The following is a 21,176-nucleotide window of genomic DNA, read 5'->3' as shown; positions in this document are numbered from 1 at the left end:
TTACAGTTTTTAGAAGTTTTCCAAAGCTTTCTGTATTTTTCTTCCTCAAAGTTCCTCTTTATATGATTTTTCCTTCAGATTAGAATCGTTTTTCAAGCATTTGTTGGTTCTTGGCTGGATGTTCATATTTTATGACTGGGACATTGCAAATCCATTGGGAAGCTTTTACAGATCTTGTCTGTAAACATGTAAACATGCAACTGGCTTGCATGTTTCACGGGGTATATCCATTTCCTGTTTTTTCTGTAGTAACAAACTGCCACAAACTTAGTGGCTTAAAACAACAGAAATTTATTTTTTCACTGCTCTGAAGGCCAGACATCTGAAATCAGTACAGTATCCTGGGATAAAATTAAGGTGGATAAAATCAAGGTGTTTGCAGAGCCACACTTCCTCCAGAGGCTCTAGAGGAAAATCTATTCCTTGCCTCTTCTGGCTTCTTGAGTCTTCCAGAATTCTTTGACTTGTGGTCACATGTCTTCCACCTCTGTGTTTACACTGCCTCCTCCTCTCTGTATATGGAATCTCCCTCTACCTGCTTCTTATGAGGACCCTTGTAATGACATTTAGGGCCCACCCAGGTAATTTAGGGTGACCATCCCACCTCAAGATCTTCAACTTAACACATCTACAAGGACTCTTTTTTCCTTATAAGGTAACAATTATAGGTTCCTGGGATTAGAACCTGATATGTTTGGGTGGACATTACTTAGCCTACTACCACTGGCAGTATCTAGATTTTTCTTTTCATTGGTTAGTTTCTCCAATGAGGAGTTCTCTGATCAGCTCCTACCTGTGGCATGTTCTTGGTGCTGAACAGAAGAAGGCGGCATACATTTTTAAGTAGGTAGACTTAAAATATATATCCCTATTTATAGTAGAAAATTCATCCTCCATGATGTCTAATGTCCCCAAGACCAGAAAGGCTTTCATTCAATCTCTTCACAGAGGGAACCCCTGGTTTTGTGTGATGGTAGGGGAGAGATGGGGGTGAAGGAATGAGCCAAGGATCTGGTTATTTTTAAAACATATCTGTAACTGATTTTCCTGTCTGCAGCACCTCTACTTCCAGCGGTATCTGGCACCTTCAATTTCTGGGCCTTTCTGGGGCTTTCAGGCAGAGTGAACAAGGATGTTTCTGGACCTATACGTCAACTTTCCAGTCTCCTAAGTAAGGTATCACTTGTCCATAAACTTCCCAGTTTCCAAAATTTTGTCATTGTTGTCATCTTTGTCTTTGTGGGTTTCTACACAACTGAAATGATTCCCTTTAGTGTTGTGTGTGGGTATGCATGTGTGCATGTGTGTGTGCATGTGTGTGCATATGCACACCTGTGTGCATGCACGTGAGTGTATTTTGGCAGACAGCACAAGTTTAATCTGCCACTTAAAATTATATGTTGCTTTTATAGACATTATGTAATAAAGTATGGAGATTTCCTCAAAAAATTAAAAACAGAACTACCTTAAGATCCAGCTATCCCACTTCTGGGTATACAGGCAATGGAAATAAAATCAGTATCTTGAAGAGATAGCTGCATTCCCAAGTTCACTGCAGCATTATTCATAATAGCCAAGATGTGGAAACAACCTAAATATCCATGGACAGATAAATAAAGAAAGAAAATGTGGCACGTATATATACAATGGAATATTAGACTTAAAAGAGAAGAAAATCCTGCTCTTTATGGCAACAGAGATGAACTGTCAGACCTGATGTTAAGTAAAATAAGCCAGACACAGAAAGACATATACTGCATGATCTCAATTAAGAGGTGGAATCATAGAAGCAGAAAGTAGAAGGGTGGTTGCCAGGGGCAGGAGGAAGGTGGACATGAGAGATGTTGGTCAAGGAGCACAAAGTTCAGTTATTCAGGATGAATAAGTTCTGGAGATCTAATGTACAGTGTTTTCCACCTTATTTTTAACCATGGAATGGGTCTCAACACCACTAAATCTGGAGCACTTTTGTGCCAATATTTATTTTCTCCTTTCTTCTGTTAATGGAGAGAATTTCATTGATCAATTTTTCTAATCTTAACTCAATGTGTCATTCCTGGGATAACCCCAACTTTGTAGTTAGGTGGAAAAAAAATCAGATGTGTGTCTCAATGTGTAGTCCCCCTGCCAGTGGCATCAGCGTCACCTAGAAACTTGTTAGCGATGCAAATTCTCAGCGACTCCTAAACTCCCAGGGTGGGGAGAGCAATCTGTGCTCTCCCAGGCCTTTCTGCTGATTCTGATACATGCCAGCCTCTGACAGTCCCTGTTGTAGAGGTGCATTGACTCATCTCTTACCCTTTCCCAGGAGAGCGTGGGAGCACTGGGCCCAAGAGCAGTAGTGTGAGGCCCACAGTGAGACCCACATGAGGGTAGCAGAAAGACTCACCAGGTGTCTGTTTTAGAGGTAAAGATCCCTTCCATGAAGGCCTCGGGAGGCATCCATTTGACTGGCAGCATTGCACAGCCTCCTTTTCGGTAGTAGCTCGCTCTGTGGGGGAGAAGAGGAGACCCAAACTTGGTCCTGGAGATGGCTCCGAGTGGGAGCTCTGCCAGTAAACAACAAGCTGTAGCCATTACAGGACTGAAAAGAATGAGGGGTTCATGTGGTTCAGGAGGAGAGCAGAGGAACACAGGTCATTGTTCTTAAGTTAAGAACTTTGGTGTCATTTAATAGGAGGCAGCCTGCTGGAGGCATGAAAAGAAAGATCTATGCAATGACTACAATATCCAGTAGCAGGTGGGTAGATTTTCCCAATGGGTTTCATGTATTATAACTCTCAATGATAATGATACTCCAGCCTGTGCCTGATAATCCTAATGGAAGATCCGACTTGGAGGAACTTGGAGCAGGGCCTATGTCTTGTTTGGATCCTCTGTGACCCTCACGCAGTGTTTTGCTCAATATAGTCACTTAACAAATAATCCTGAGAGCTAGAGGGGTGCTGCCTCTACTCTAGCACACCCAGCAGAACACAGGGCTGGTGGCAGAGCTGGCTCCAAAGATATGAGTTTTTATGATTATTAGTTTTTATCATGAGCTGCATTAAAGACATCACTGACAAAAACTAATGAATTAGCTCATACCTTTTTTTTTTAAGATTTTATTTATTTATTCATGAGAGACACACACACACACACAGAGAGAGAGAGAGAGAAAGAGAGAGAGAGAGGCAGAGACAAAGGCAAAGGGAGAATCAGGCTCCATGCAGGGAGCCTGACGTGGGACTAAAATCCCAGGTCTCCAGGATCAGGTCCTGGGCTGAAGGGGGTGCTAAACCGCTGAGCCACCCGGGCTGCCCTAGTTTATACCTTTGAAGCCAGCTCTATCCCTAGCCCTGTGTTTTCCTACTGGGGTGTGCTTAGGCAGGCAGCTCCCCACTAGCTGCCTAGATTAATTAATTACTTCAATAACATGTACAGTGGTCCCCCCTTATCCATGGGGGTATACTCCCAAGACCCCCAGTGGATGCCTGAAGCCACAGGTAGTACCAAATCTTATATACACTAGCTTTTACTTACACACATGTACCTATGATAAAGTTTAATTTATAAATTAGGCACAGTGAGAGATTAATGACAAAACTAATAGAACAATTATAACAATATCATGTGATAAATGTGAATGTGGCCTCTCTCTCAAAATATCTTACTATTCTGTACTCACCCTACTTCTTGTGATGATGTGAGATGATAAAATGCCTATGTGAGGAGATGAAGTGAGCCTAATGACACAGGCATTGGGATGTAAAGTTGGACTGCTATAAAACTTCCGCTGGTATGTCAGAAGGAGGATCATCTGCCTCCAGACTGCAAACAATTGAGACTGGGAAAAGAGAAAACGTGGATGAAGGGGGCCTCCTATACCGAGTGTTTACTCTGCTAAGTGCTGAGGACATAAATTATAGTCTCTCTCACCCCAGCCTACGGTTTAGTGGAAGAAAGGCACACAGACACCTGAGTGTAGAACAGTGCATACAGTGATGCAGGTGAGTACAAAGCTCAGTGACACGGAGGTGGGGCTGAGGTCCAGGAAGAGTTTCTCAGGCAGCGGCTGGTGGGGTTGAGTGGTGAGGAGCTCTCCTGGAAGACCATTCCTGACACGTGAGATCACACAGGGCAAGTTGGGGTGGTGAAGCTTAGGGCCAGAGAGTGTCAGAGCTGAGGATGGAGAGGAAGGGCCCAATCATGGAGGGCTCGCTCGCTAAGTCTTGCTGCAATATTTGTATCTTAAACCAAGGGCAAAATAAAAATAAATAAATAAATAAATAAATAAAATAAAATAAAAATAAATTTAAAATAAATAAATAAATAAATAAACCAACCAAGGGCAATCTTGCGTATTCTGAGAGAGGAGCCAGAGGGGTGCTGAGACTCTGAGAAGTTAAGAGGAGAGTGGAGCACCCAATCTACCCTGGAGTAATGGGGTGCCATCAGCATTCCTACCTGTGTTGATCACAATCAGTTCTCTGGGGGCCTCTGGGGCTCCCCCTTACTCTCCAAGGAGTGAAAGCTCCATGTGACCATCTCTCCTCACTCCACGCCTGGATTAGTGGCGGTGGGGGGTGGTGTAAGTAGTGACCATGCAAAAGAGTGATTTGCTCAGCTCATGCAACAAGTCACAGTTGTAAATAATCAGCTGAAAATGAAACTAGGGGTTGGGGTGAGAAGAGTAAGGTACATACAATAGAAGGGTTTTCTTTGTAATTAGAAAAATTATCTTATTTTTTTAATGTCCTTGAGAATAGGACAGGGAAAATGAGATGAAGTTGAGCTAAGTACCTATGGGCTTTGAACCACCCTTCTGTGGTTCCTGGTGTAGAGAAGACCGGGGAGCTGGCCCATTATGCTGCTTGTTCAGGAGTGCTCCTGCCCAAGTTCATTTAGAATTCCTGAATATTGAGGAGAGGCATTAAGTAAAAGTTTACTGAGAACTTTCTCCATATCAAATATCCGGGTTACTCTGTGTCTGAGAACATTCTGGGATCAGGAAGTTGGAACCAGAAAGACAATGTACTTGAGAACCTGGTGTCAGTGACTGCAGTGTGATCCTAGAATTAGACCACCAGACATGGGCACTAATTAAGATGTTGTATGTCCTGGAATGGGACTTAAGGAAATGTTAGGTGACAAGTTGACAGCATACCAGAGATGACTTAGGGCGTAAGCATCCACATCCCATTCTCTTGAGGGGATGGGGCTTCGCTAGGTGATGGCCACCTTTGCTCACCTGTAGATGTCCCGGGCCATTCCAAAGTCTCCAATCTTGGCCACTCTGCCAGGGCCTGGACAGGTTAAGAGGCAGTTTCTGGCAGCAATGTCCCTGGTAAGAAAAAAAGAAAAGAGAAAATACACTTCCTAATTTTATTTCCAGGAGGATAAACATGTAATATTCATCACAAGGATTTTCACCTCTAATCTGATGTTCAAATAGTTCCCTTCTCTGCCCTCTATTTTCTTTACTACATCATACTTCAGTATGAGAGGAATAGCTCGACCAATTCCAGCCCTCAGAACTAATAGGCGAGTGGAAACAGATTAGGGAAGATGATTGAAAATGTTTAATGGGATAATAATAATGAAAGTAATGATAATAGGAACTAGAATGTATTGGCCTTTTATTCTGTGCTAAGCATTGTTCTAAGTGTTTCATGGGTAATTATCACAACAACCCTAGAAGATACAGGGTGCTATTCTCATTTTATTAAAAAACTTTAGCTAAAAGAAGATCATATAGGGGCATAAGAAATGCCATTTGGCCTAGGCTACGGTTTTGTACAGATTGCTGTTGGTTTCTGCCAGTTGCCTGAGGAGTGTTCTGAGACAGCATGACTTCCATGATACTAAGTTCGAGCAGTCAAGGTATTCTCCAATAATTCTAGTTGTCTTTTTAAATAAGCTACTATTATTCTTACATCCATGATTTCACTAAAGCCTTTGCTAGGCTGTATGCATCACAGCTCTGTGGCTGAAGAATGCTTTCTTTCGAGTCATAGGGTTATCATGTTCTCTTTGCTGTTGTACTCTAGATGGCCTGTTTTCCTATAGCATGCCTGGAAGGCATGGTCAAAGCTCTCCAGGACTCATCAACTCATCAACTGCTTACCCATCCTTGACATGCATGTGGGAATAAAGGATGCATCCAGAAGAAGTCTGGAGTGGGTCTGTAATAATACTACAGTCCTGGACAGAAAAAAATAGGAGTACTTCTTAGGGAGTACAGGTGGTGGTTTCATATTTTCATCTGGTTTCCCAAAGGTCTTGATCTTTGGTGGAGAAATAAGGACACGGAAAATAAACAAGATCTGGACTGTGGGTCATTAGGACAGTTAAGACACCAGAACAATGAGTCAGAGTGGGAGATGGATGTTGTTAATGTCACTGACCTGATGCAGAAGGTTTCAGTTGAATTTTGAGGAGCAATGGTGCATAAAATGCCCTAATAAAACTACAAAAGCATAACATATATGACATCAAAAAGAAGAAAAATAGTAGGATATATAGCCATTGCTTCTCAAGAGAAATATACTGAAGTAGACCAGAAACAATATTTATATCTCCAGGAAGGTCTTTACGCTGATGTGCATGAAATGGTTGCTTAAAAAAGTGATCTTGAATTTAATGGCTAGAAAGTGAATGTGATATCATAGAACACACCAAGAATTGGTAGAATGACCCATAATTCTTGAAATGGCAATAAACCATGTCCAAAGGAAACAGGTCTAATAGAAAAATGGGAGCCTGTGAATCTGGGGAAGGAGTTCCACTTTGAATTCAGGAGGTGTGCATGCAGGGGAGCCTGTGAATCTTGAGGCGGATGCCAGGGGAGGAGAGAGGATTAGAGGTCACACTGCTGTGGGAGTGTGTCACAGAGCTCGCAGCCAGCGAGGAGGTGTAAAAGATGATTTCCTAATGCCAGTTACCCCAGCAGAGAAGCTTTGATTGGGACAGACAATTGCTGCTGGAAGTTGCCTTTTGCTTATAAAGCAGACCATCTGATACATTCCTGATTTGATCTTTGACAATTTCATTTCTCTAAAAAAGATAAAAGTAGCAACAAACTATTACTCTGGGATCTAATTCTGACCTTTGGTAACTATTTACAGATGTGGAAGTGATAGGAATCTTGAGAGAATGTGATCCTGTTGTCTCATTATCTGTAATAACAGAGCACTGGAGATAGTCCAAATATATCATAGCTCTAGGAAAGCAGATTTCAAAATGTCAGAGGAAAGAAGAATGGGGTCCCTTAGCTGGAGACTCCGGATGCTCGGTGATGAACATGGGGCAGAGATGAGAAAGCAGAAACAATCTCGGTGAGAAGGGAAGGCAGGTGTCCGGAGTCACCAAGGTGACTGCACAGCTTGCTCTCCAGTAGAGGACACAGACAACAGGTGGAAAGATGGCTCTAGCCAAGGATGAATTCCAAGAATTGCACAACCTTGTCCCGTCTGAGCACCAATAAAGGCCAGAGCTGAGATTTATGGAAAGTTTTGGGCACAACGAAAAGGTCACGAACAAGGACAAGGCTACCTGGGGCTTTGAAGCAAGGGCATAGCTTTGGAGGGGAACCTGAAGGATTGGTCTCAGCTCCTTTTATTTCTATTAAGCACAAGACCTACAAGTTGGGCAGAGTCAGGATCAAGAGGAAGATCAGAAAACCAAAGTGATGGAGTCACAGTGAAAGGACATGCTGGTAGGAGTGTTTTTTGCCTTGTTTGAGGAAGGACTTTAGGAGCCTAGGTGAGTGCATTTCTTGGTCTTTAATTTCTCCATTTTTATTAGAGCAGAAAGCATAGCTTGCTCTCTGCTTACATGCTTTTCCATTTCTGAACTCATACAACTTCTCTCATTTCCTGCTTTGTAGTTACATATTCTAATTATTATGAACATGCCTTACACTCTTTGAAGACATGGGTTAAGAAGTGATTGTTCATTCACCAGGCTGGTATTTACTAACTGTGAAGCATATCATTAGCAGGAGCTTTGCAAAGAGCCTAACAGTCTATTTGACTTTTCAGATTTCAGAATCAAGGTGTCAACTGAGAAAGTCATCAACATGCACATGGAAAGAAATATGTATAATCTATCATGTCTGTAGCATTACATGTGGGTTTGATGTCCCAATCAAACACCTATTTAAACATAAGGATCCTACAGAGTAGAAGAAATGAAGTATGGAAGCAAAGAAAATAATCATTCTGCTTCATTTCAGAACATTTTAGAAAAAAGTTTAATGTATCCAACAGACATTAATTGTGCCCCACAATATACCAGGGTATGAAGATGAATAAAACAGGGTCCTTGCCTTTGAGTTACCCAAAGTCAAATATGTGAAAATATGAACTCCTCTAACTTCCCTTAAAGAGTTTGGTTCTCTAGATGGGAAAAATGTTAACGTGATGGAGGCAAGAATCCCCGAGGCGAAGTGGTCAAGGGCAGCTCATCTAGATCTCCAGCACTGGGATGGATATTTTATGATACCCATTTTACATATGGGGTAAATGAAGCCCCGACAGAGTAATTATCTTAAGGACAAGTGAAGCCGAGTCATCCCAACAAGTCTGGAGAGAGACCTACCATTCTACTCTGAAGGGGGTGGTGGGGATCTGGGCTCTTGAGACATGCAGGGGAGCGTGCAGAAGGTAGAGGGAAGAGCAGGGTCACGTAGACTCACCGGTGGATGAAGTGATTTTCCTCCAAATACTGACAGCCACAGGCGATGTCCTGAGCCACATGCAGAAGGTCCAGCATGGCCAGGGAGGAAGGCTGGTTCTGTGGGGAGACATAAGCGATCCACTGACAAGACGCTCATGGGGAGAGAAGATCTGAAACACAGGCTTCAAGCTGAGGTCTCAGCTCTGGCCGCGCATCAGAAATCACTCAGCTGCTTTAAACACAGATGCCCGGGCCTTGATCCAGACCAATGAACCCGCCTCTCTGGGTGGGCCTAGTGTTTGCAGGGGTCACAGCACCCCCCTGGGTCAGTGCAACGTACAGCCAGGGCTGAGAGCCCCAAACTAGAGCAGCCCAGGGTGGGCCAGGACAGGTTGGCTCCTGTCCCCTTTTCATTATTTTGCACATTTTTCCACCTTAATCTTGACATTCAAACCTCCCCAAATTATAAACAAACCTGCGAAGAAATCAAGGGAGAAAATGCTTTTAAAGTGTTTAAAATTATTTAAAGAAATAGTCTTCAAGAAGACCCAGACCTAAAGTGGGATGAAAAAGAAAAAATTTCAGGAAATGCTGGGCAGGTGAAGAGCTATCTCAAACTTTTTTCTTGAAAAGAAAAATCTTCTTAAAAATTTATTTATTTTTCAAAGAGAGAGAGAGAGCACAAGCAGGGGGAGCAGCAGGTAGAGGCAGTAGCAGGCTCCCCAGTGAGCAAGGAGCCTGATGTGGGACTTGATCCCAGGACCCTGGGATCATGACCTGAGCTGAAGGCAGACACTTAACCATCTGAGCCACCTGAGTGTCCCCATGTGAAGTCTGTTGTGTAAAAGGAGGCATCACCCCGCCCATGGGGTGTACTTGCCTCAGCTTCCTCGGCAGCCTTGCTAAGCTCCTGGAAGTGTTTTCTGAAGGCGACATCCCATCTTGGCGTCTCTCTTAATTCCTAAATCCCTGAAGTCTGTAGCAGCATGTTATCATGCAGTGTCACATCCACTGCTGTTGAGTTTCTTTGACCATATTCCTATGGAAACTGTGAGGTCTCCAGGCAGGGATTTCAGCGTCCACTTCCACTGTATAGAGCACGATGCTCGGCACACTGCAGTGGTTCAGTGAGAACTGAGAGCCAAGCATAGTTGATTATAGTTGAACTATGATTTACCAGAGGCTGCCTGGGAGCTTTCTCTGCCGCAGGTCAAGGCCACCTCAGGACTCCTTGGAGCAATAGTATGGGTCTAGGGGAGGCAGACAGGAGTAGTGCTTCTCTGGGGCATGCTTCAATTCTGAGGAGGACAATTTAGGGAAGGGAATACCCTCTGCCCATGGAACATCAGGCAGTGCCTTATATGCAATAGAGCAAGTCCACGCGCATGACCTCCTTTGGTGCAACATCCTGTGTGGACGTAAGGAAGAAAGGGTATGTCTATATTAAAGAGGAGAAGGCTGAGGGCTCAGAGAAGCTAAGTGACTCACTCCAGAGCCAAAACTGCCCAGAGCTGGGATCTGGATTGGGCAGAGGCAAGATTCTAGGAGTTAAAACTGGGCTGCTCAGGACAATGTGTCCTAGAAGGGATGGAGTATATACGGATACAGTGCAGAGTACCCAACTGAATCAGAATACAACACACAAATGCCATGAGCGATATAATTCAGTGGCCAGTTGACCTGACATGGGCTTCATCTCTGCTCATCCTCTACTGACTGTGACCTGGGACTAATTGCTTTGCCTCTCCCCAAGCCAGTGTCCTTGCCTGAGAAAGGGGCATGACACTCTCACCCTCCCTAGATTGTTACAAGGCACATAGTGAATCCTTCATGAAGGGACCTGCAGTTATGGTGGGGCTACCGCCTGGACGCCATGGTAGTCTTGGGAAAAGGGTCCTGTGTTTGGCTTCTCTAGGGGCCTTGTTAGGGTCAGAATCACCGGGCACTGTGAGAGAGATACTACCCATTTCCTGGGAGGAAAAAAGATAATATATTTCCAAGGGAAATATTAATCCATTTTGCTATAGTATTAGGAATATCTTCTTTCTGTCCAGGAAAATGTTTTATAAAAGAGGACCGGTCACAGCTGCCCCTGAGTCTCTTTGTGTCTTAGCGCCCATCACTCAGGGTGCAAGGACCATTGATGTCTTAAATGCCTGGCATGCTGTAGGGACTAAATCTTCCCAAGAACTAACCCACGGGCTGCGTTTATCTGAGCAACCTGTCTTTGGCTGCTTAGAGCAAATTAACTGCTCCACTAATCAGTTTGCACAGAAGTGGAGTGTTGGCAAGCTGTGTGTGTGTGTGTGTGTGTGTGTGTGTGTGTGTGTGTCTGGGGGAGAATTGGGGAAGGTTTAGATGTTGTGTCAAAACTGATAGTTAAACTAACAATGCAGAGCATAGCTAGTGTGTCCAATGGCATTTGTATCAATCCTGGGCAAAGAAGGAGTTGGAATATGTTTTTTTTTCCCCCACTTATTTGCCCCTGAGTATGGCAATTTTTTTGGTAACCAGACATCCTTTGGGCAGCCATGGTCATGGACATAAATATCCTGTCCCAAAGCAGATTTGTGGGATGGAATTTGATCAAACAGGAACGAGAATTTCTGGGCCAAATCGGTTTCTTGAACACAGGAATTATCAGTCTTTGCTATGCTCTGATGTCCATTGCAAATCAGTAAGAGAGCCGTCTGCATGCCTCTGAAAAGTGTTTGATCACACGATTCTTTTAAGCATGAATGTTGAGTGTGTAGCACCTCGGGGCACTGTTATTCCCTTCAGGGACACTGTTTGGACCAAAATCCTACTTTTACAATTGAAGAAAACAGGCCCAGTGAAGGAGAATCATATCTTTGGTCTCAGTTTCTGAGAGGCTCTTCCCAGGGAGTAACATATGTCCTAATAATATGCAGAGTAATATTGATATCTTTTCTTTCCTTAGGTAAAGAATCACAAGGAGATGGAGTGAACTGTTTCACCAGTGAAAAACAGAATAGGGATATATGTTAAAGATTTTACTTATCTATTTTAGAAAGAGAGAGAGAGAGCGAGCAGGGGGACAGGTAGAGGGAAACAACCTTAAGCAGACTCCCCCTTGAGCGTGGAGCCTGATGTGGGGCTGGATCTCATGATCCTGAGATCATGACCTGAGCTGAAATCCAGAGTCAGATTCTTAATCAACTGAGCCATCCAGGCACCCCCAGAATAGGAATATATTTTAAGTCGATGCAGATAAGGGCGAGAGAGAAAGGAGAACGGAAGAAGCAGATGCAGACAGGGAACACAAGGTCATTGTCATAAGTGATGAGAAGTCACTGCTGCTGGAGCCTCGTCTTTCCAGGCTCCTGACGTGGTCGACTTTTCATGGGCACCAAATGCCCCTTCATGCATGTCGGAGCCAACACTGGTCTGGCAACCTTGGAGCCACCGATTTGCCCTCGGGCATGAACCCAAAGCAGAGGCTCTGACCTGTACACTGTGACCTCTGGGTCCGGGAGCCTCCTGTGTACTGAGCATCTTCCCCAGAGCTGCTGCCCACAGGCATTGCCATGTTCCAAATAGGTACAGACACTGTTGTGGTTAATGACGGCCACCTGTAATTGAGAGACTACTGACCCCTCGATGGCTTCTGTCATTATTGATTGAATCAATGGATACCAAAAGACAGCCCTTGGATTTATATCTGGCATATCTCAAACCCTCGATAAATATTTGTTGAATAAAAACTGGGTCTGTAAAATTATTTTGACATTAAAAAGGGTCTTTCCTCCTTGAGAACTTGGGGTCCTGGGACCAAATGAGGTTTTCATTTGTACGCATGAATTTTGCTTCCATGACAGACATGATTCGCCAGGATCATTCTGTCCCTCTGCATCTGTACATCTGTTTTGTCACTTCATGTCCGTGCATATGTCATCTGAAGCCAGAGCCTCTTAGGTGGACCATCTCTGAGGTCCTTCGATCCTGATCATCTATGGAACTGCTGGACCTCAGGGATGGCAGGAGGAGAAGACCATAGACCTTGTCTGACTCCGAATGCCTAGCTAAGCACCTGCACACAGCAGGTCATCGGGTAAGCCCCGAGAGTCTTGGGGGCTTCAAACAAGTGAGCCAGCTGGAACTCAGGCCTTTGAATCCAGAGAGTGTCACAACTCTACCCACCATCTTTTGGTGTGTATATTTCTCCAGCTGCGATGCCCACCAGCCAGTCCCTCCCTCCTTCATTCTGTGAAGGGTTACTGGTGTAGCCCCCTCTGTCCACCACAATGCATGTTCCTTTCTCACAGTCAACCTGATCCTCACACAGCTAACCTGGATTTTGTGGTTCTGAGAATGCATCATGCCTAGCAAGTCTCCCAAATGCCCAGGGTAGCTGCTGCCACAAACACATGGGCACGGGCTCGCTCTGGAGAGCTATCATCCAGCACTTAAAATCACCTCTTGTGGGCAGGCATCCCCAGAAGGACCAGCTCGCCTGGGATGGGTGGGTGTGCATGAAGGTGAGGAGCAGGATGATTGGGGTGCTACCAGGATTTGGGGTGTGTGGCGGGCAAGGAGAGCCACACAGAAGAAGAGTGGGGTCAAGGGTTAGAAGAGTGGATTTGGTGAGTGGGATCCTGACCCTCAGAAGCGGCTCTTCCAAGGAGAGTCGATCATCTTCTGGCTGTGGGCATCCCCTGGGCAGTGCCTGCAGTTCGAGGTCACAACTTGGAATTAGATCAGGCTCCTCGTTCTGAGTCTCTTTAGGGTGACACAGGGGTAGAAGGTGGTTGAGGTATGAACGACCTGTTTTTCTTTGCTGGTACTCCATTCTTTGGGACAATATACAGATCCTCTTTATCATCAAAAGATGTTTTTGCCTCCAAAAGAGAGGGAAGATCCCCACCCACAATGCCCTTGGGCTGGCCAGGTATGGGGATTTCCCCTTTATGAGGAAATCTGTCCTTGGCATGCACAGTACTTCCTTCTCAAGCCTTAAGAATGTCCAGTGGGAAACCCAGAGCTAGGCCTCTTCCCAAAATGTGATGCTATGTGTCCCCATTTGACCTCTGCTACAAGCACTGCCGAGAATCTCAGAGCACAAGAGCTGAAGGCTCTGCCTTGCTGAGTGGTGGTGGGAAAACCTGGTGTCCGTACCCTGCAGAGATGTCTGCACGGCTGGTGGTATTGGTTTTCAGTGACCCAACCTCGTCTTGGCACTGCATGGCTCCCCAAAGAGCACATTGGGATAAACAGCATGGTAGGTTGGAGAGAGCCCCGAAATCAGGAATCCCAAGTTCTGAGTTCCAGTCTCAGCTCTGCCGCTTCCTGTTTGGCCTCAGGAAGTCACATAACCTCTCTGAGCCACAGTGTTCTTATCTGTACAATTAAGGTGAGATCTACGCCGTCTACTTCACAGGGTGACTTTCAGAAATGTGGCAATTAGGAGGAAGACGAAGATAATGTGGATGAGGGTAATTATGGGATGGGGTTGGTCCTTCTCCCCCTTCCCCCCATCCCCCTGCCAGGGGCGCTCAGGTGTGCACACACTCGTCTTTTCAGGAAGTTAGACTGGATTCTTCTTAGGTGCTGAGACAGGTCACCCAGGAGCTTGTAGGCATCGTAGGGAGGCTCCCAGGGCTAAGGTATTCTAACTTCAGTCTGACCGACCATGGGGATTAGAGCAGGCGTGATCTTTCACGGTATCCACCTCCCGTCTGAGTCCCAGAGAGCACAGTGTTCAGTTCTGGGCTTTCTGTAGCAAGGCTGCTGTCGTCTTCTTCTGCTTTCCTGGGGGTGGGGAGGGTGCAAGTCTTCCTCATGCTCTTCATGGTCCACAGCTACTTGAGGAAACTTCTGGGTCCTAGCTCAGGGTTCTTCTCTGCTCCAGTTCCTGGTGCCCAGAGCCTCCTGAAGACCCCGGCAGTGACAGGAGTGGGCAGCTGGACTCTGGGCATGCCCCATGTGCTATGTCTTATAACTTAGAACCACCTTAGAAAGATTCTAGTCCAGCCCTTGGATTTCACAGTGCCGATCCTGTGGTTACGGGCTTCACAGTCCTAAGCCACATGGTTGTCTAACTAGGGTTGGTGGATGGGGGTGGGTGGCATTCCTGGGTCCGCCCAGGTTTCTTCACTCCCCCAAGCTCCAGCCCCTTAATCATGACACACATGCAGAACCTTCATAAATATTATAGTATTTTATTTTGACAGTAAAGGTACAAGGTCAGGATGTCCCCACTTAAGAAATGAGGTTAGTGGGGTCCAGAATGAGTAGATGTAGAATGTCCTGTCCCCAAGTCAGTTGAATTAATGGCATGGCTGGCATGAAAGTCCTCCTCTGTGCTTGTCCCTAATTCTCGGAATCAGCAGGTCACAAAAAGGGATTCAGGCTGGAGGCCCCATTGCACAAGCCCTGCTCAAGCTCCCCAGGGTGGGCTCAGCCCTCGTCCACCTTCTGTGCAATCTCTCCTGGCCATTCCCCCAGATACAAGCCCCAGGGCTGACTCCCTCGGTCCCACTGAGTAGGTTGCTTCTCAGGCTGCCCACTCTTGCCCCTCCCGCCCTCTGCTCCATTCCCTGGCTCCAACCACTAGGGCAAGACTGGTTCTCACTCACCGGGCGAGGGCGGGTCTCCCGGAGGAAGGACTTGAGGTCTCCTCCTGCCATGAGCTCCAGGAGGATAAATCGAGGCAGGGCTTGCAGACTCACCCCGATACAGCGCACGATGTTCTGGTGGTTGAATTTGCTGCAGAGCAGAGGGGAGTAACCAAATTTAACTGAGCTGAGTCTGGGAAAATCTTAAGGAGGAAGAGCAGGATGCAAAGTTATGTTTTCAGCAGCTGCATTATGTAAATGCCTTCTGTCATGTGGGTAGCCGGGTCCCATGCCCAGCCTAGGCCGGGGGGGGCTCTCACTCCTGAGCAGGTGCGAGAACCAGAGGGCAGGCCGGGCAGGAGTCCAGTCTGCATGAGAGTGTTTGGTTGGAGGCAGGAGGCTGCTGCACAGGTACTTAGTAAGGAGGTGGGGTCAGAGGGCAGGCGGGACGAGAGAGCGGCCAGGGTCTGGGACAGTGGGGACAGTGGTGCGTGGACTGCTTGCTAGGATTCATGTGTGAGTTCTTCGAGGACGCGTCAGGCAGAGGAGCTGAAGGAACTGCTTCCTCTGGGGACCGAGTGAACCCTGCCAGGAGACCGTGTGTGAAAGAGAGTGAGGAAGAGGCCTGTGCGTGCCTCCCCCATGGGTGCTCATGGGGACGGAGTAAGTCTGGCCGAGAGGCCCTACGATTTGGGTTTTCTTGCTAATGTGATCCTGTTAGGACGTGTGGGGCAGGGGGGCGGGTGAACTCCGTCTGGACACACACACGCAGAGCCGAAGGTCTACATGGCTCTATGCTGAAATAGAATAGTGGCGGGTTATCAGCAAGAGTGAGACTGGGTGATTTGGGCCTCCTTCCATATCATCTTACACTTCCCAAGTGTTGTTCAATAATCATGTATTACATGTGTAATCAGACAATAGGTTACCCTTAAAGCAAGGCCCTGACCCTGCTGTGCATCCTTCTGTGGACAACACAGGCACCTCACATACTGTCCACTTTCACGCGGGGGGGGGGGGGGAGGGACCCGAGGCCACTCGCATGTGTCTGGATGTTTGAGGCTCTCCAGCATAACAGGAGGCTATGAGTGTGGCGAGATCTCAAGGTCAAGCACCTGTGTCCTCCTTAAGGTGGTCTGCGGCCGGAGCACATGCCCTCCCAAGCCCTGGGCACTGAGATTCCTAGTTAGGGGACGCCAGAGTCACACGTTGAAGGGTGTAAGCCAGCTGGTGGGGAACAGGATGCGGTGGCCTCCATCACATCTAGGGGCACACTTCTTTTTTTGTTTTTTAAATTAAATTATTTTACTTAAATTCAATCAGCCAATATACAGCACATCATTAGTTTCAGAGGTAGTGTTCAAGAATTCATCAGTTAGGCCCGCGGGTCTTTACACAAGATCTAAGAGCTGGAACTGGGGAGGGGCTTTGTCGAAAAGTTACCTGGGGAGTAAGTGTGTCTTCCACTGGCAACAATTAGCATGCTCTATTCAGAAAAGGGGGGGGGGGTTGGGGAACATCCCACTGGGTGACACAGGGGTGCTAGTGGAAGGCAGAGGGATATCCCTCTGGTTATTAGGCCACAGAGATTTTTCTTCTCAGACAACCACCTGGGGCTATTTCACTCTGGTAAGATGTGTTAAAATCTTAGGGAGCCTCCTGGTGGGGAGGAAGGGGACGCTGGAGGACAACACCATTTCCTTTGGAGACAGAAACATCTAACAGGGGGCGTCTCTCTGTGGCTTTATTTACCTGATAATCAGGGCTTCCATGAGGAAATCCAGTTCGTCCTGTTCAGAACACACCTCAGGCAGCGTCTGGGTACAGAAGGGGAGGGTGGAAAGGAGGAGGAGGCTGTGAGCCGCAGGGGTAAGAGGGTGTGTGGTCCAAGAGCTGAGGCCATAGAGACTGCCGGCCAAGATCAGGGCCATGATGGAGCCGCCTCTTACCTTTACGGCCACTTGCAGGGGGCTCGGGTCGCTGGGCACTCCAGACACCTGACCCTCATACACCTCCCCAAACGCACCGTGGCCCAGTCCCCTGTGCAAAGGAAAAGGCAAGGTCAGGCAGAGGGGGCGGGGTGGGGGCCAGGAGAAAGGCACACAAGAGGCAGGGGGTTTCCTGCAAACTGAGGAGTAACACCCTCCACCTGCTTTGCCATACAATGCCAGGCCTCCCCTGCCTTATTATTCAATGAAGACGAACTAGGTCTTTGATATCCGTCAGGGTCATAGGGGTGAAGAGGACAGGGCCCTGCCCGGGGAGAGGCTCCCACTTCTTGGGGAGGGACAGATCCTTGGCAGACATTCCTGTAGAGTGTGCTCAGTAAATGATGGAGGAAGGCATGGGGTGCCCTGGAAGCTCAGAGGAGGACACTTTGCTCCACCTGGAGAATGAGGGGCCGAGAAGACTTGGGAGGGGGCACTTCAGGGGACTTCGAGGAATGTTCTGGTTCCCTGTCTTGCTCTCCATTCATTGTGCAAACCCCGTGAATATATGGGGTGTTAAACAGTTAAATACCTCTCCAAATGGCCCTAAGCATTAAACCTGGGAGGGCTGGAACTGCCCTGAGGGGTGGTTGTGCTGGCCTCCTGCGGCTGGAAAAATCCATGGTGTGGGGATGACCATCCAGCCTGAACTCCTCCCACACCCGCACCACCCCGGAGTACAGTGGCAGGGGGGCACTCACCGGATGAGGGTGATGTTTTTCCGAGGCACCTCCTTCAGGTCACTGATGGACGAGGTCTTGCCAGCAAAGCAGTAGTTGGGGTTGTAGTCAGTCATGATGGTCGAGGTACGGAGCTTGCTCAGCTTATACTCGGGGCTCTGGAGCTCCATCTGCATGGCCTGCAGCTCCTGGTGTTTCCGGCGGTACACTACAGGCAGATGAAGGTTAGCTACAACGTGGCCTGGGCCAGGCAGCCTGGCCCTTGAAGCCCAGCATGGGCTACCTCCTCCAGGAAGCCTTCCTGGATCTCCATCTCCTCCTCTGGGATCTGAACATTTCCATCACACTTAGTGATTCTAACAAATAATGAAATGAATTCACCAACGTAAAATGGCTTTGAAAAACTCTACCGGTGCAAGTGACCATCATTGCTGCTGTTACTATATATCTGTGAGAATATTCCGTGGGGCCAAGTCCGTTGGGACACAGGATGAAACTGTGATGCACAGCGTGGATTGTGTTTTGAAAGCCCAGTGCCCCCAGTTATGGGCCAGGGCAAGTGAGTCGACGGCTGTGTATTCAGGCCCCTCCTCTCTCAAATGGACCAAGCATGCTCAGAGCGTCAAGTGAGGATTCAGTGAACTAAAATGTGTAAATCACCTGGCATGTGGTGTGCAACAAGCGTTAGCTTTCATCATCCTGTCCCTTTGAAAGATGGCATCATATGGGACTTACGCACCCCTTACCAGCCCCCAACTGCCCTAAAGGGGCTGGTCTGAAAGAGCTGCCGGTACTGAGCCTTCCCCTCTGCCTTCCTTCATGTCCCTGCCCACCTGCCCTGGGCACCTCCCGCAGTGAGAGCCTGGCTGGACAGCGCCGAGACCTCTCCGCTCACCTTGGCTCACAGGCCTAACAGAAATACTGAGAAGCCAACTTTGCATTGCCTGCTTGATGTGGGGATGGGTGAGGCTGGAGGTGTTCTCTGGGGAGTGAGCCAAACCCTATGTCCCCTGAAGCCCTTTGCACTATGTCTGGCGGCAGCTGGAAGTGAACTCTGGGGTTGGGGGTAAGCTTTGGCTACTGTGTCCTCCTCAGCAGAGTGCCTCTAGAAGGCTCTAGGGGGAGGTCAAGGAGTGGAAGCGGCAGTTCAGCTAGGAAACAGAAGTGGTGCTGGGGGTTGGGGCAGGGGGCTTCTGTTTCAGGCTGGCCTGGGCGGCCCTAATCACCCCCCACCCACAGTGACATCTCTGCCTCCATGGCAAAGGCTGAATGTTGCTCTGTCTCACCAGATCTGCCTTCCTTGGCCCCTTCCACACCCCTCCCACCCCGCCCCTGGAAGCCCCAGGGCTCTGGCACACTCACCAATCATGATGCCGGAGAAAGCCAGGACCAGGGCGGCCACGAGGGCTGAGGTCACGACGGACAGGACCAGTGAGAGTGGCAGGTGGGGCTCTGGGGTGGGGGATACTGCAAGAAAGGTCCCCATGGGGCACCGGTGACCATGCTGGTCATCCTCGGTGCTAGCTCCAAGGCAGAAATACCCTCCCTCTCCAGGACAAGCACCACCTGCTCCTTCCAGACCCTGAAGGCCTTCTTTTGCAGAGGGCCAGGGGCAGGAAATGGGCTGATTCTGGTTAACAAATTTTAATAGCTTCTGGGTGGAGGAAACATGTGACAGGGATAAATGTCAAATTCTGGACATTGATCCCAAACATTAACTGCACAATGGCAGGATGACAGGGGGACCAGTGGTGGTTATGGAAGAGATTCAGAGGCCTGAGGTGACCAGTACAGACTCTGTACGACCCTGGCACAGAGGGGACCCATCAGGAACACTTGGAGGCTGAGTTACTGCCTGGGGCCCCCAGAGCACTGGGCCCAGACTGACGGGGGTGGGGGGGTCTGGTTGCACTGGGATCCCCTGCCTGGTCCTGGACAAGACATCTCGCATGGACACTGGTCACCAGAATACTCACAGATGTGGGACACAGATAGGAAAGAGACATAAAACTGTCCTGTGTGAACTGATGGAAGCAAATGGGTTTTTTTTTTCATCTGGAGACTTGCAGGAGGAGGACACAGCTCTGTCTTCCAACCCTGCAGCGCCTGAGAGGTTCTGCAAGTAGCAAACCTCAGGGTGGAAATGGAAAGGCACAGGATGCGACTCTGGCACTCTTGACGGATCAGCGTGCCTTGGGAGTGCGAGGTCCCTGGCACTGGGGGTGTTCCAGTGCAGGCAGGATGGCCCCTTGGTGGGGATGTGAGGGTTGATGCCCTGGGTTAGGGGTGGGATGAGACAAGTGAGGGGTCCTTCATGAGCCCCTACCTGCCTTTCACACACAGGACCGTCTGCCCAGTCCTCAGAGCACCCGTGTTGGGACAGTCAGACGGGTCAGAGCGCTGACAAAACTGCACCTGGGGCGTCCCAGATGGTGAAACTAGCCGCAGCCCCTGCGGGTTCACACTCTGGGCCCCTTCCCTGTCACCGCCCTCACGTCCCTCCTACCGATGCAGGAGACGCCATCCTCAGCCAGCACTGTCCCGTGATCACAGAAGCAGATGACCTTGTGGCTTTCTGGGTCCATGTGGCACTCGTCTCCCTCACAGTGGCTGCAGTTTAGATAATGCTTAATATTCACTTCCCCGTGGCCCTCCATCACTGGTGACAAGAAGGGAGGATCAGCTCTGGGTTGAGGCGGAGAAGACCACCCCGTACCCCATTTCCGGCCTCTGTGCTCTATCGCCAGCTGGTCAGTGTGGGTTCTCTGGCTCCTGTCCCTACGTCCCACTGCCACTGAAGCACCAATGTGTGGAGGGACATCCCTGATGGATCTGAAGGAGCTCAGACAGAGGACATGTGGCTCATTTTTGTGGGCAGATGGAAGGGTCCAAGTGCGTGACCCTCGGGCCGGCTGGCGCCGGTAAGGGGACTTCTGCGGCAGCGTTTTCTAGAACCAGCCTGCCTCAAAGTCAGTCTTCCGTCTTCACATCCATCTCAGACCACACATCCTGACTCCCAGAAAACTTGCCGAGATGAGCCCTGGGAAGACTTGCCTGTGAGGGACCCGTAATCATGCCTTTGGGTCTTGGACTCGCGTCCGTGGCCCTGACGTTCTATCTGGGTGGGAGAACTGGCCTGAGGAGGTCACTCCTGCCGCCTGGCAGAGGGGATACCTTTTAAAGCTGGGGTGTACAGGATGCCCAGCGGACTGATGAAGGAAACCCCGTCCTCCCCGTCCATCTCGGGGTCATTGTTTGAGGCCGCGTTGCCGCCT

General features: G+C 48.4%; 2 protein-coding genes across 3 annotated transcripts in view; one reads left to right on the top strand and one right to left on the bottom strand.

Moving 5' to 3' along the window:
- CLIP4 (CAP-Gly domain containing linker protein family member 4) overlaps positions 1-1,196 on the top strand; it is a 100,091-nt gene extending 98,895 nt beyond the window's left edge. The window contains exon 18 of one of the 2 annotated variants that reach the window (XR_013349495.1): positions 1,058-1,076. Coding sequence is in view for 1 of the 2 variants with exons in the window: in XM_077843721.1 (XP_077699847.1) it covers positions 1,058-1,175 (118 nt within the window). In the remaining variant the exon portion in view is untranslated. Of the gene's footprint in view, positions 1-1,057 lie in introns of both variants that reach the window. The other variant, XM_077843721.1, reaches the window with a different exon arrangement.
- The window catches only part of ALK (ALK receptor tyrosine kinase), a 682,206-nt gene that overhangs the window by 15,237 nt on the left and 645,793 nt on the right, over positions 1-21,176 (bottom strand). Inside the window, exons 17-26 of the mRNA XM_077843727.1 lie at positions 21,076-21,174; positions 20,408-20,560; positions 19,264-19,368; positions 17,923-18,109; positions 17,183-17,273; positions 16,986-17,050; positions 15,255-15,384; positions 8,678-8,775; positions 5,231-5,323; positions 2,390-2,491 (exon numbers count right to left, since the gene is read on the bottom strand). Of these exons, the coding sequence (XP_077699853.1) occupies positions 2,390-2,491; positions 5,231-5,323; positions 8,678-8,775; positions 15,255-15,384; positions 16,986-17,050; positions 17,183-17,273; positions 17,923-18,109; positions 19,264-19,368; positions 20,408-20,560; positions 21,076-21,174 (1,123 nt within the window). The remainder of the gene's footprint in view (positions 1-2,389; positions 2,492-5,230; positions 5,324-8,677; positions 8,776-15,254; positions 15,385-16,985; positions 17,051-17,182; positions 17,274-17,922; positions 18,110-19,263; positions 19,369-20,407; positions 20,561-21,075; positions 21,175-21,176) is intronic.

The sequence above is a fragment of the Canis aureus genome, chromosome 12, assembly GCF_053574225.1.
Source record: "Canis aureus isolate CA01 chromosome 12, VMU_Caureus_v.1.0, whole genome shotgun sequence".
Classification (NCBI taxonomy): Eukaryota; Metazoa; Chordata; class Mammalia; order Carnivora; family Canidae; genus Canis; species Canis aureus.
The sequence above is the reverse complement of the archived record's forward strand: the minus strand, read 5'-3'. Positions and strand labels throughout refer to the sequence as shown.